General features: G+C 39.5%; 1 protein-coding gene across 3 annotated transcripts in view; it reads left to right on the plus strand.

Moving 5' to 3' along the window:
* Positions 1-16,073, plus strand: part of GRID1 (glutamate ionotropic receptor delta type subunit 1) — an 898,770-nt gene that overhangs the window by 867,981 nt on the left and 14,716 nt on the right. Inside the window, exons 15-18 of one of the 3 annotated variants that reach the window (XM_074999453.1) lie at positions 164-404; positions 635-721; positions 2,851-2,881; positions 14,554-14,558. In XM_074999453.1, coding sequence (XP_074855554.1) covers positions 164-404; positions 635-721; positions 2,851-2,881; positions 14,554-14,558 — 364 coding nt within the window. Of the gene's footprint in view, positions 1-163; positions 405-629; positions 722-2,850; positions 2,882-14,553; positions 14,559-16,073 lie in introns of those variants that run through there. The other 2 variants (XM_074999455.1, XM_074999454.1) reach the window with 2 other exon arrangements.

Genomic DNA, 16,073 nt, shown 5'->3' on the forward strand with positions numbered 1-16,073 from the left:
TAAAGACAGGATTCCACTGAATAAAACTGAATTCCTGAAGAAAGATTTTTTTTTTTTTGCAGACCAGTTGTAATGTAAGGGTTACAGACTTAGTGATAAATGCATGCACAATGCGCAGAAAAAAATCAACCGAAATAATGGCTCTGTTTTAAAATTTTTGCAGGATCTTAGAATTACAGGACACTGGAGACTTGGATGTACTCAAACAGAAATGGTGGCCACGGATGGGACGTTGTGACCTGAACAGCCACACCAATGCGCAGACAGATGGCAAGGCACTGAAGCTTCACAGTTTTGCAGGCGTCTTCTGCATTTTAGCAGTAGGCCTTCTTCTTGCATGTTTGGTGGCAGCGCTGGAGTTGTGGTGGAACAGCAACCGTTGTCATCAAGAAACTCCAAAAGAGGTCCATAACTTTTATTCTTATCACAATTAAGGGTAGAAAACACAAAATAAAGAGAGCAAATGGAGGCTGTGGGATTTTAGGTGCTCTCATACAAATATGTTCACTTTATTTTTGATTGGAGAAAATGAATTACTACGTGAAGTTTATGATTTTTTTTAAATATGACTTTCATGTAAGCTGCCAAATTGATAGACCTGGAGACTAAAGTCCTCTATTTGTTTATAGAGCAGTTACAGCATGGGCAGCAGCAGTGCACACTTCCCTACGTTGTCCCACCAATGTGCCTCAACCCTGACCTGGAGAGACCAGCTGTAGGGGTAAGAGAGTAGCTGAGACACTATGCCCTTGGCCTCTCTGCTAAGACTGACAGCAAGGATACTAATGGGCACAAATCTGAAATCAGATAACAGCAATTTTTGTTACCAGCAATCTAGAGCAAATTTGAATAGGTCACTTAGAAATTAAAATTTAATTAGCCACCAACACTGTTTAACAACTTTCTTTTTGGAACATTTTATTTTTTAAAAAACTTTACTGGGCAAATACCTTTCATATAAAATATTTTACCTAGAAATATCTATTTGAGATAACTTGTTTGCAAACATTTTTCTTGCAATGGCACAAAGTAATAAATAGTAGCAGTACAGTAGACTAAGCAGGCCATATGCAGAACTATCTTGCATGAAGCGTGTATCTATTTGCATCAATTAAAATGTTTAACAAGCTAACCTCTGGGAATTTTTTAAACACTGAGACACTTGCAGATTCCCGCAACTTGAACAGATATTTGTTACACGTAGCTAATAAAAGCATCGCTGCTGGAAGAAGAGTATACAAAACCCATCAGTTAGAACCTTAATTTCTAGAGTTGCTACAAGTATTACAATAATTGACATGTCTACTGCATATAAGCAGTTGTGGCATATGGAATCTGAAAATATATGTTGCAGTCTGTAGTGTTACCAAATATTTGGTAGTAAGAGTCCATTAGCTGTGTTGTCTAGTCATCCATTTTAATTCATCCACAAATTCAGTGATAAACATCCATATCATGCGTGTGGGACAGACCTGTGAAGTCACTTGCACACAACTCTATGATGTATGTTGCTGAAAGGGAGCATTTAAGAACAAATTTTGTATCCATTTTCCTGTTTTTTTGCTGCAGCGAATGCACAATGAGAACAAGTAGCTGTCTCTATAAAGACAGAAACATTCATATCTTTGAAGCAAGGCTTTAGTTTTTCTTTTAGCACACTCTAGACTTCATCCCCGCTAAAACTGTGGAGGTTCCCTCCACAATAATAATGTTAATTGAGGCTCATATCCTGTAAGGCGCTCCACATACAGGGATCTCTTCACCTTTCAGGAATACATGGCAGATGAATGGACAAAGATGGTATCTAATTGAAGTCCCCAAACATTAGCCATTCTTGGATATAGTATGTTTTGGGTGTATTCTCCTCTCAGTGCTCAGGTTGTCCAATGCATAATTTTTGTAGACTTAAATGAGCATGCACACAAAAATCAGAGCCAAATACAGAAAAGTAAAGTAAGTGATTTAATTCAGGATATCCCAATGTCAGTTTCATTTCTATTTTCCATACCTTAGGGGAAGGGTCTGTCACATTCTGCTTCCTTTGTTCCTCCTCCTTGTTTTTCTTTTCCTCTGTCTTTAACTGTAATTCTTAACAGCTTTCATTGTTGCCCTATTCCCCTTTTCTTAATTAGAAATACAATGCTTTAGGCTGTAATTGTTCTAAATTATGGTTACTCTTAACTTTATCTTTTGGAATGCTCATGGTCTTAACATCCCAACGCAAAAATCTCTCTACTACTTCAATACATTCAAAAAACAGATGGATGTTTTACTTGGCAAAGCTGACTTTTGTGTGGAAATAAGATACGTGGGAGTAAGTGGTTTCAAGTATGAGCCAAAATCATTTCCATAATAGGGATAAACAAAACAAATTAAACTAAGGCAAGACACAGAAGAATAGTTCAAGAAAGTGAGTGTGTGTGGAGAGACTGGCAAAGAGAACAAGGAGGAGAGTACTACGAGGAGTTGGTTTTTATTTTATTAAAGAGAGGGTGATGATGGACAAAATATAGGAGATTTTTCCTACGACGGGGCAGAATGAAGGAAGACATAAAGTTGAGAATAGGAGATGAAGATGAAGGAAGCAGTAATGAAGGGTCTTCGAGAACTAAGATGAGAAGGCAGGGGGTAGAAAAAAATGAAAATAGTGAGATCCTGAGAAAGAGGAGCTTGAATTTGCTGCAGTAAAATGCATGAACCAAATAAAGTAGTTGAAGGAGATGGTATAAAAAGGTCAGAGCAACCAGAGAGGAAGGTAACTTTAGTAGGCAGGCAGATACAAGGAATGAGAAGCATGATCTAAATTGTCAGGTGGATTAAATAGAAGCAACATGCTGGATGCGCTGGAAGATGAAAAGAGAAGTGAGATTGCTGAAGAGGAGTAGATTCCTATAGTTATGGTGAAAACTGGCCACCAAGGGTAACAGTGCAAGTTGTTGGGATAGTGAAAAAAAGGTTTTTGATAATGTAAAACAGAAAGTTGTTTCGGAGTTAGGAAGGGGCAGGATATGGGGGAGGAGGAGAAGAAGGACTCAGCTATGATCCCGGGGTTACAGATACAGGAAACAAGGATAATAGAGTAGTGAATGGAGGTGATTTCAGAAAGACTAAGTCCGTGATTATCAGTGCAGATATTTACATATTATCATCAGCATTTCTAGGAAGCCAATTCACTATTAATACTCTGCGTGGATTAGAGGAAACAGTGTATTGTTCCCACTGGGGCAATCAATATACCATCTGACTGCAATTCAATTAATAGCTTCTAGCTTTGAGCTCAGTTTGTGGGAGGCTTTGGCAAAGACTTGTGACTTGCAATGTGAGCTGGAAGTAGTGAGAGTTGGATTTTTCTTGATCACCTTTAAAAGTGTGTTCCTTTGGCTAATTCGCCAGAGGAATGGAGACCACTTTTAATAAATGTTGCAGTCTGTGCTTCTTTGGTTCAGGGTGGCCCAAAGGCTGAGCACTATCTTGATTTCATCTGAGGAGGAGGTACTGATCTCCACCATTTTTTCAAAGCATTTTTCTCTTCCACTTAGCATCACTTCAGAGGTTTCTGGGTTCAGTTGAGCTAGTTCTTCATGTACACTGGAGCAATCAAGTATTCAGATGTCTGAATGTCACGAATTAGTAAAGAAAGATGGGTGAAGTGATATCTTTTAGTGGACCGACCTCTTGCTAGTGAGGGAGACAAGCTTGTGAGCTTATTCCGATTTCTTCTTCAGCTTACATTACTCTCTAATATCCAGGAACCAATTTGGCTATAGCAACAAAACACACATAAATAATTATGATGTCAAACTATGTCTTGGTAATTACCAGCCACAGTTTAAATAAAGGACAACATGCCTAGTTAAAAAAAATGCATTTGCACTACAATGCTAGAATCTTACACTAAGATGAACATTTATTGAATATTCTTGCTAGAAGGAAATTAAAAACATGTAAATGGCCTTGATCACTTCTCGCTTTGGAGAAAATATATTTCATCTTCCTTCACTCAGTAGATGTTCTGAAATGTATAGATAACCTTTTCCAACTTTGACCAGATTTTCTGCAATGTATGGTTCCAGTTGTTTTCAGTGGCCAATCCTCTTACCAATCCTTGTCACAAACAACACATCATCTCCACAAATATCTTATAATATTCAAATTCAACACATTAGCACGTGGTTTGAACTGGGATGCAAATTTTCTGGGACACTATAGGGCTCTTTTTCATACTTAGCTTAATCTAATTCTTGACTCCCCACCCACCCATCTGCTCTCTGATTTGCTCACCTTGATAATTTTTTTTCTGATTTGTCAACCTTGATTACTATTTTTGGCTCTCTATGCCTTAAATATTGAGTCTGTTCTGGTATGGCTATGGTCTGAAGAAGTGGCTCTGTCCCACGAAAGCTCACCGAATAAATTATGTTGTTAGTCTTTAAAGTACTACTTTACTGTTTTTTCTGTTTTGACAAATATCTTGGTGCCTCATTCTATTGTACTTTATTCTAGTGATATTAGGCTATTTCTTCCTGTCCACAACAGCTTGTACCTAATCTTTTGGATACCGCTATTACCCACGGGAGATTTTTAGTCTGTAAAATAAGTAAAAACTCCAAACTAATGACCATTTTGGGCTTTTAATTAGGTTTTCTCTATCCTGTAAAGCGTGTCTGTCAGTGTGGTCTAAATTACAAGTCAATTACTTAAATATATTGGAAACAGAGAATCTTTCCCATTGTAACATGGAAATTCTGACAAAGAATAGCACCTCTGTGATGGTAACTTGGACTGTAAGACCACTGAGTGCTCCAAAACCAGCACCCTGTGCTGGCCTACACATTATGATGTTAATTTGAAGCTGCAAACCACTGACAAGCACTCTCCTTACACAGACATCCACAGACATGTGTTATATGAATGCTCTCGCAGGTACTTATGAATATCAATAGTGAGGCTACAGACAATACCTCTTCAGCCTTGCACCCCTGAACTTTACCACATTGCACTGGTCAGAAGCCTGATCAGTGTAAGTTCATTAGTTAGCCTGCAACTTTTTTGTAGGAAAATGGACATGTACCCACCTTTGTAATTTGAGCTGAGATTTTCCAAGCACCTTAGACAAATCCACGGCGTAAGGATAAAACCTTAAAAGAGGGCTTATTAAATACAGAAAGATAAACTTTTATATGATCATAAGTGGCAGGAGTAAAGGTGTAAGGTGGTTACCTTGAGATAATAAAATGTAGGCATGCTTTCTAAGTCCCAAACTTTTAGTCTAAGCAAGAGTGGAATCAAACAGCTTCTCAACCTGACAGATGGCACAAGCAGGTTGCTGTTCCCCGGTTCACAGACTGCACTCTCCAGTCTGGGACCAAACTTTCCTAGTTCAAAGCATTTGTCTTCCAGATGTTGAGATAGGGGAGGGAGGTGGGAAGAAAGCTCAGGTGATGATGCCACTTCCCTTCTTCGACTCTGTCTTTCAGATTGCTGGAAATATTCTTGTTTTGGTGTGGGTCAGGGAGTCCCCAATGGTCAAGCAGTTTCCATTGCATGTGTTATCTTTGAAATGTCTCTCGGACAGTGAATTCTTTCCTTGATGGGAATTTTTGAGCCATTAACATTGTCTGGCTAGTGATGGTTGTTTCTTTATTGCAAATAAAAGCAGGCTGTGTTTTTTCCCTCACAACACATATAGCAATATATCAGGACTTCACATGTGCTATGTCTACACTATAGAGTTTTGTCAAAAACCTGACATTTTGGTTACAAACCCAGAGAGTGTCCACACTAAAAATGTGTTCTGTTTACTTAATGTCAACAGAACTCAGCACTTTTATTGACAGCTTTGTGCCTCTCCCCCATAAGGCAGAATACTTTTCTCAACAGAATCAAGAGTTGTTTGGATGCTCTGGCGGGGGGGCCCTCTGTTGACAGACAGGGCTTTCAGGTCACCAGGCAGCCCTGCCCACTCTGCTTCCAGTCAGCTGCTTTGTCAAGAGAGTGGTTGGGCAGTCCGGCCACTCTCTGTAAACAGAGCAAATCAACAGAGCGATCTGCTTTGGTCTATGGCTGCAGACTGTAGACAGAAGTTTTGTTGTAAGAGATCTTCCAACAGTAACTTTTCTGTCATCAGATCACTGTAGTATAGACATAGCTGGAATAGAATACAGGTGGACCCTCTTTAGTCTGACTCTCTCTAATCCAGCATGATTTTAGTGAGCCAGATGACCATTTACCATGGGTGTGGCCAAGTTTCCTGTGGTCCCATAAAGTTTGCTTGCAGCCACCAGTCCTGGCTTTCAGTGTTTTGTGCTGTTATTTAGCTGTAATTTACCTCTAAATATCTTTTGAAAGCCCAGTAAGCAGTGGAAGTGTTGGTAATGCTGCTAGACGATATTGACTACCGCCCCCACCCCTGCCATGATCTGGCAAATTCTCTCATCTGTCACTGGTCAGGTGTCAAGGATGCTGTACTACAGAGGTTCAACCTCTGTACATACTATCAAGCAGGATATTCATGTTCAACAGATCAAGACTTTTAAAGTGATACCTCACAAGGTAGATTTTGTACAAAACATATCATAATGATATCACAGTGGTAAAGATGATTCCTGGTTGCTACTTGAAGGTACAATTTGTACTCATATTTTTCACACATTCAACAAACTCTAATATTATTTGGGCCAGTCAGTTTGTGACTGGCTTTCCCATCACACTGAGTCTTTGCTATTTTTCAATTTATTTGACGGTTTGAAAGAGGGTTTGCAAATGTTTATTGCCATAATGATCCAAGGTGGCAGGTAACTGTAAGAGACTTAGCAGCCTTCATCAATACTTTATCAACTATGTATTTTTGCCCTCAGCTATTCCCCTGAAGGCCAATTCTCTTTCACTTTCCTCAAAGTCATCAAGCCATAGTAGTCCACTACCACTTTGCCATACAAAAGGTTACACTCTAGAATGACTTAAACATTCAAACTGGCCAGTGTACAAAAATTAAGGAACGCATTGTCTAAAAAGGTGGTGGGATCTCCATCCCAAGATATTTTTAAGTCCCAGCTTGACAAAATCCTGGCTGGGATGAATGAACCCTATGGAAATTCTCTTTGTGTGTAATTGAAACACAGAAAAAAGTGACACCTTCAAATTAAGAAGAAATAGCAACTTTAGGCTAGTCATTGACTCTATTCAGATATTCAGAGAAGCTGCATCTACCCTACGTTCCTCTTTCGAAAGAATAAAGGAAGTGAGGAAAACTGAAAAGGCAAATGAAGCACTGATTTACAAGTCTTGCACCTCATTTGCATAATCTCTTCCGATCTTGTTTTCGAAAGAGATTTAACAAAAAAACACCCAGCAGTGTAGGTGGTGTTCTTTCAGGAAAAAATTTTTTTTCGAAAGCATGCTTTTCCCTGATAAAAATTAGGAAGAAGGGTGCTTTCAAAAAATGGGGTTGTATTTCAAAAGTACCCCTTCTACACTGCTCTTTTTCTTTCGAAAGACTTTCTTTTGTAAATGCAATTATAACAAAGAAGCATGGGATATGTAAATCTGCACTCCATTTGCATTTCTATTTTGCCTCATTTGAATTCCCCTTTAGAAAGGGGACCATAGTGTAAACGCAGCCAAAATAATTCCATGCCAAGGATTTAAATGCATTGCATCAGTTATGGATGATAAGATACACTGGCTGTTAAGCCACATCTTTCCACTATTACAACTTGCTCATTAATTTCCTTTTCTGATCTTTCATACTATGGCCTGAACTAGATTATAAAACATAAATGCATTTTATTGGAAGAAACTGGAGCATAGCTGGCACAAAGGACAGTGGCAATCCTTGTGTGCATGGACCCTTAATTTCCCACTAGCTAGGAAATGCCATCATAGTTAGCTTACGCAGTTGCAGTTAGCCATTGCAGGATCTCTCTCCTTTGAGGACCTGAAGACTAGAGCTTGATCATGCCATATATTTTCAGTTCTTTGACTATCAGAATGTGAATTAGAAATCCTTGGCCTTTAATTTTCCTATTCTTTGAATCACAGAGTACTAGGACTGGAAGGGACCTTGAGAGGCCATCAAGTCTAGCCCCCTGCCTTCATGGCAGGACCAAGTACTGTCTAAATCACCTCTGATCGACATCTATCTAACCTGTTCTTAAATATCTCCAGCGATGGAGATTCCACAACATCCCTTTGCAATTTAATCCACTGTTTGACCACCCTGACAGTTAGGAACTTTTTCCTAATGTCCAACCTAAACCTCCCTTGCTCCAGTTTAAGTCCATTGCCTCTTGTTCTAGCCTCAGAGGCCAAGAAGAACAAGTTTTCTCCCTCTTCCCTTTTGACAACCTTTTAGATACCTGAAAAACGCTATCATGTCCCCCCTCAATCTTACCTTTTCCAAACTAAACAAACCCAATTCTTTCAGCCTTTCTTCATAGGTCACGTTCTCTAGACCTTTAATCATTCTTGTTGCTCTTTTCTGGACCCTCTCTAATTTCTCCACATCTTTCTTGAACTGCGATGCCCAGAACTGGACACAATACTCCAGCTGAGGTCTAACCAGCGCAGAGTAGAGCAGAAGAATGACTTCTCGTGTCTTGAATAGTAACAAAGAAGGAGCCGTGCTAGTCTATATAGTATCAAAACAAAAAGCAGTCAAGTAGCACTTTAAAGACTAGCAAAATAATTTATTAGGTGAGCTTTCGTGCGGCAGACCCACTTCTTCAGACCATAGCCATACCAGAACAGACTCAATTCTGGTCTGGCTATGGTCTGAAGAAGTGGGTCTGTCCCACAAAAGCTCACCTAATAAATTATGTTGCTAGTCTTTAAAGTGCTACTTGACTGCTTTTCTCGTGTCTTGATCACAACACACCTGTTAATGCATCCCAGAATCATGTTTGCTTTTTTTGCAACAGCATCACACTGTTGTCTCATATTTAGCTTGTGGTCCACTATAACCCCTAGATCCCTTTCTGCCGTAATCATTCCTAGACAGTCTCTTCCCATTCTGTGTGTGTGAAACTGATTGTTCCTTCCCAAGTGGAGCACTTTGCATTTGTCCTTATTAAACTTCATTCTGTTTACCTCAGACCATTTCTCCAATTTATCCAGATCATTTTGAATTATGACCCTATCTTCCAAAGCAGTTGCAACCGCTCCCAGCTTGGTATCATCTGCAAACTTAATAAGCATACTTTCTATGCCAATATCTAAATCGTTGATGAAGATATTGAACAGAACCGGTCCCAAAACGGACCCCTGTGGAACCCCACTTGTTATACTTTTCCAGCAGGATTGAGAACCATTAACTACTACTCTCTGAGTACGGTTATCCGGCCAGTTAGGCACCACCTTATAGTAGCCTCATCTAAGTTGCATTTGCCTAGTTTATTGATAAGAATATTATGCGAGACTGTATCAAATGCTTTACTAAAGTCTAGGTATACCACATCCACCACTTCGCCCCTATTCACAAGGCTTGTTATCCTATCCAATTCTATCATCCCATGTAAAATTGTTCTACTGAGCAGTCTTTTTTGGGGGAGTAAGGGGCTTTTTTCTTTCTCCTGTCTTCAGTGTTCTCCTTCTTCACTCTTCAGATTGAGGAGGCTTACACCTAATGCTCTGTCCTCAGCAGGAACAGTATTGTCATTTCTAACTGTAACTTGTAACAGCATCATGTCAGCCATATTACTTTCACTCTGTTTCCCACAAAATGACACCAATAGATGCTCCTGAAATCCCATAAGTTGTCACTCTGGAAAGCTTTCTAATGCTGCAGGACTGAGGAATGTGATGAACTTGCCCTGAGATATTGTCACACATCATTTGGTTTGTGAGAGAGAATAACAAAAAACAGCAACCTGTCTCTCGGGACTGGGGTGCAGGCTTATATTTACTGCCTTAAGTTTCCCTACAGGGAACTATACATCCACACTGGATGATGTTACACTAATTTGAACCTACCTCAAAAAAATCTACATTTACAGCTTCAGCTCTTTAGTCTTTTCCTTTGGCATTAGAAACCCAAATAGACAGAAATTGACATATGAGACTATTAACACAGATTGAACCTCTCTAATCTGGAATGTTCTTGTACAGCAACCTCTGTAATCTGGCATGATTTTAGTTAGCTGGATGACCATGTGTCATAGGTGTGGTCAACTTTCCCATGGTCCCATAAAGTTTGTTTCCAGCCACCACTCCTGGCTCTCAGTGGGCTTGTCTACACTACCACCTTCCTTCGAAGGAATGATGGTAATTAGGGTGTTGGGAGTTTACTAATGATGTGCTGCCATGCATAGGAGGCACTTCATTAAGCAAATTCTCCCCCGCAGCAACTCCGAAGTTTTAAACTTTGAAGTAACGGCACGCGTCTAGCCGCGGCTCATCCCCCAGTACTTTGAAGAGATGGGGCAACTTTGAAGTCTCCTTACTCCTCAAAATTTTGAGGAGTAAGGGGACTTCAGCGTTGCCCCATCACTTCAAAGTACTGGCGGGTGCACCACGGCTAGACACGTTCCGGTAGTTTTAAGTTTAAAACTTCGGAGTTGCCACAGCGGAGAATTTGCTTAATGAAGTGCTGCCTATGCACAGCAGCACTTCATTAATAAACTCCCAACACCCTAATTACCATCTTTGCTTCAAAGGAAGGTGGTAGTGTAGACACAGCCAGTGTTCTGTACTGTTACTTAGCTCTGATTTATCCCCAAATGTCTTCAAAGAACCCAGTAAGCAGTGGAGGGGCTGGTAATGCTGCTAGACAATATTAACCTCCTATGGTGTAGCAAATTCTGTCATCTGGCACTGGTCAGGTCCCAAGGGTGACAGATTAGAGAGGTTCAATCTGTGTCATCATAATACTGAGATTTTTTAATCAAGTTCAGATTTGCCTTGCCTCAGTCTCCAACAAGATGATACTACAAAGACCCTGACACATGTTCCACATGGGGTCAATAAACTTTCTGGGTTATTAAAAGTTCTTATATCAATTTTTCTCTTTCTTTAGTCTTCCTTTTTCATACTTTCTTTTCTTCCCCACTTGTATGTCATCTTTCTGGCACTATCATTTTATTTCCTGGCTATTTGAGTACCCCTTTTGACATTTAGTTGTGATGGTGAAAGAAAACACAAGATCATTGAACTGACATTTTGTTTTCCCTTCATTGTATGTTTATTATATTTTATGTTATTTTTAAATTATTTTATGTATTTTGATATGTCTGAAATCTCTGTACATGTTTTGCTCAGTTACATATAAATGATCATGTGTTTGTACCGCTGTATTGTCATCTACTTTTTCTTAGAATAAATAAAGTTTTTTTGTGGAAAAATTTAAATAATGCAAACATTGACTAAATAGTGCATTGTAACACCACCTAGAAAACTCAGGGCCAAGAGTAACTTGGACCATAAAAACTGCCAAACTTTGTTTAGCTAGGAGCTTTAAATCACCAGTGATATTTCAGAAGCAAACAATTGCTCTAGGCTGCATGGTTTCAAGCTGTTATATGATAGAACAAAAAGCCTGAGGGAGGAGGAACTATACAGGAATAGAAGACAGAGAGAGAAAAAAATGTTGGATGTACAGATACTGATAAAGCTGACACATTCAGCTCAACAGCTTTAATTCACTATGTACTGGTAATTTGCACATCTACAATGTAAATGGTCTGAAAACTTAACTTCTTTTCTGAGGGGAACCAGATAGGCTGTGATACCTAGTCACAAGAAATGGGCTGATCTACAGCCTATTGAAGTCACTGAGAATCTCTGACCACATTTGTCTTTGGACTGGGCTTTCAGTGAAATGAGGATGACATGTCATTCACTTGCTAGCTGACCCTGGAAGTGGGTGCTAGCTACATCTATACTACAGAGATCTTTCGAAAGAAGTCCTTTTGGAAGATCTCTTCTGAAAGAATTTCTTTCAAAAGTGTACATCCACACACAAAAAAGCAGATCAAAAGAGTGGTCTGCTCTTGAAAGACAGCATCCACACAGCCCTGGCTCTTTCAAAAGAATTGGCCAGGGATTGAAAAATCAGGTGCCATGAGGACTACTCTTTCGAAAGAAGGGCCCTGCGGAGCATCTACTCACATTTTCTTTTGAAAGAAGCTTCCGAAAGAAGATGTTTGTGAAATGGGAGTGGAAGAGCACTTTCAGAAGGAGCACCACATTCTTTTGATTTGCTTTCAAAAGAATGCTTTTTGTGCGTTGACTCTCTGTGGGATTTTTGAAAGAGCCTCGTTCTTTTGAAAAATCCTTTGAAAGAACTTGCTAGTGTAGACATAACCCATATGTTTGTAGCTAGCTCAGTACCACTGCTTCCTAATATTTGGGGACAGCAGTTTCTTGTGTGAGAACCATATTAGGAAATCCTGCTATAGAAGTCCTGGAGGGATTGTGTCAACCAGTGTTTCTTAAACTGTGTTCTGTGGAACAATGGTATTCCGTGAACAATTTGCAGAAGTGCTGCAAGTGTTTGGAAAAGTTCACTGATGGTATATATTTTCATTGCTTCTTTTTGGATTTTCTTGGTCTGACAACAATTTTTGAAGAAAATTATCATAGGGGTTTGTCATTAAAAATATTATTGTTTGGTGTTCTGTGGTCTCGAAAGTTTAAGAAACACTGGTATAGACTAAAACATGTCTCAACAGCATGCATCTTAGGAAAAGACAAAAGCAATCATAAACAGTTTCTCTTGGAGTATGGGACATGCTGTTAGAAACAACACCCCTTACATTCTCAGTTTAGCAAAGAATCTACCTAACTTTATATACAGAATGTTCCCATTAAAATCAGGAGGATATCATGATTAAAGTTTGGCATGTGTTTAAGTCTCTTGCGGAACTTGGGGCCTAAAGACAGTTGTAGCTAATTAGATTCCTGACACTGTGCCGTTCATCCCCCCAGCCTTTATTTATTTATTTGTTTGTTTGTGTGTTTTATATTTTATCTCCATTCATAATGGTATTTTCAGGTTGATTGTTTTGGTAGTGAACGTTCAATGATAATTAAAACATATATTTGAATCAGAATAAAAAAATGTAACTGTGTTTCCCCACATTCATTTTTCAACTTTTTGAGGTTTTTGAAGCCTGGGGCCTTAATCCAACAAATAATTTAAGCACATACTTAATTTTAAGTGCGTGATTGGTATGGTTTCTGCTTCTGTTCAAATCAACGGAACGGCTTCCTTAACTTTGATGTTGGTGTATCAAGTCTTAGGTACTTTGACGTCAGCCAAGATTTATGCATTTGCAGAAGTGTTTTGCTGAATTGGGCCATAATTACTTTGTAGGAAAAATGTTACAGTGTGTGCTGATATTATATTTTTAATTTAAATACATTGAATATTTTGAAAGCTATTAACAGCACAAATTGCTAAGAAAAGGCCGGAAGGGTTACTGTGGAGAACATTTTTAGAGTTTTAGCTAGCCCCCTCCTTTCTAAAAACAAAATTCTTTCCTTGTTCTTTTATTGTAGTGACCATTAAATTTCACATAGTATCATCACTAATAAGAAAAAATATAGTATGCATGTATTGAATTGTATAAAACTATAAAATTGTATAGATCTCAACTTACTTTCCAGCATCTGAGAGAAATTATTTTTTTCCTATCCAAAACAGACGAAAAAACAAAGGATCTCAAATACTAACATGTGGCCATTGTTGATAAAAATTGACATGTAGAGCCTGATTTCCCCTGGTTTACTGCCTACAATTGAAGCCATATTTCTGAAAAAAAGGAAGCTCCTATTTAGCCACCAAAATATGGGCAGAGTTTGAGAAGTACTCAGCACCCAGTAGCTCTCATTACTACTGCCAGGGTGCAGTACTGTTTTGAAAAGCCACTATTAGTGCCTCAGTGGGAGGAGAGCTATTTTCAGAAAGGCTACATCTGCACAACAGAGTTATTTCAAGGTAACAGCTGTTTTTCAAAATCATTTTGCTGTCATCTATGTGATGCATATGCTATTTCAAAATAAATTCAAAATAAAAGGTGAGTTTTTTGAAATAGGTAACCCAGAATAATACCTATTGCAAAACAGATATTTGTAAATATGTTGCTAACACCACACAGACCAGGGCTATTTCTAAATAAGCCATAATGGCTCCCAGTGGCACTGGTTTGAAGTAGGCACTATGTATCTGGAAATGCTATTTTGAAATGCATTTTGTGTGTAGCTGTATTATTTCAAACTACATTATAATATAGTATGAAATAACTGTTTTGAAATACCTGATAGTGTAGCTGTACCCATAGTGTGCTGAGCACTTTTGAAAATCTGTTTTTTACTGGAGACAATTCTGAACATTAGGCTGAATTCTCCAGTTCTCAAAATCAGTTGTCACTGAACAAGATGGAAGTTTCTTACCTGAGATGACTTTGCAGGGAAACCCCATGGGCATGAAGCCACTGGAAGAGGCTCCTGTGACCTGTTCCAGCTACTTCCAACACTCCCAGCATAATGGAAAAAAAAAAGGGGGGGGGTTGGGGTGGCGGTGGCAATGGGTCTCAGCTGTGACCAGGGATCCCGTAGCTATGGTGATCCCAGCCACAGCCAGGGACCCCATGGCTGCAGTGATCGCAGCTGCAAGGGGGTGGGGGGACCAGGTGGCAGTGGCTCTCCCAGCTGCGGCCAGGGATCCCACAGGTTCAGTCATCCCAGCCACAGCCAGGGACCCTGCAGCTGTGGTGATCCTATTTTCTTGTGGGGGAGGATAGTGGACATCCGTTATTCCCAATGCCTGGTAAAAATAGGGTCCACTATATCGAGGGTTTACTGTATTTTGATCCATTTTTTTCTCCCTGGGCCTCATTATGATGGTGAGAGTTTATAACAAACACACACCAATATTTGATTTAGTGTTGAAAGTGCCTGCACAGTTTAATCCTTGCTAACTTTTTCATCTTCACCTCCTGAAAGTCCCCTTGATCCTAACCTTCCTGTTGCTGCAAATTGCTATAGCTACTATATGCATAATGTGCCCATAGTAGCTAGTCTTTCAGCGTGCAACTCCCTCTCTCCCAAATAGTCCATTTCCAAGGATACTGGCATGCTCATAAAGCACTACTCATTTGATAGTGCATTTTCCTGCTGCTTGTGCTGGAAAATGCTTCCATGCCATCCTCTTTTTGTGCTATTTATTTTAGCCTCTCAAAGCCTGAGGACATATGTATGTATCACGTGCCCAATCAGTATTTTTTATTAGGTATGGCTGGGATTCGGAAGTCCGGATGCCTCAGCATGAGGCTCAATGGCCCTCTACATCAGTAATAAATGTGTGCTTTGAGGTTACCTTCCTTCCATCTTCTTCTGTTTGACTATAACATTAGCAACAAAACCCATCAAATATGTTACAGCTACTGCCGTTCAATAATGAGTTGTGATGAGTGTGGTATTGAATCTCTGCAAATGGCCATAGGTCATCAGCATGTTTACCAGCAATCATCCAGTTTGTGGTATACTTCCCACGAGTACTGTATGTTCTGCATGTTCATTCAAACAACATCATAATGTATTGTACTTAGACAAATATGCAGAACTTCATTGACTTATTGGAGTTGCATTGATTTATATCAGCTGAGGATCTGGTTTAGTACTTACAATCTCTTGGACTGATCCTACAAGCAAAGTAGCTATGTGTTCACTAGCAAGCTTTTTCCCCCCACAAAAAAGCTGGGTCTCTTTCAAAATATCCTGCAGTGTCTACACACAAAATGCATTCTTTGGGTATTAAATAGAAGAATGCAGCACTCTTTCCAGTAGCCCTCTTCTTCTCTTAAATGGGGAGGAGTGCCTTTTTCTGAAAGATTCTTTTAGGAAAAAAACACACGTGGACACCCAGGATCCCTTTTTCTGAAAGAGCAGGCCTCATGGCCCCAGATTTTTTGATCCCTGTGCCATTCTTTTGAAAGAGCGGGGTCTGTATCGACACTCTCTATCAAAAGAGTGGAACGATTCTTTCAATCCACTTTTTTGCATGTGGACACGCTTCCAGAAGAACGAAGGATCACTGTAGTTAAGACATAGCCAGTGTGAATAATCTTCTCATCCCG

Source organism: Carettochelys insculpta, chromosome 7, assembly GCF_033958435.1.
Source record: "Carettochelys insculpta isolate YL-2023 chromosome 7, ASM3395843v1, whole genome shotgun sequence".
In the NCBI taxonomy this organism is placed as follows: Eukaryota; Metazoa; Chordata; order Testudines; family Carettochelyidae; genus Carettochelys; species Carettochelys insculpta.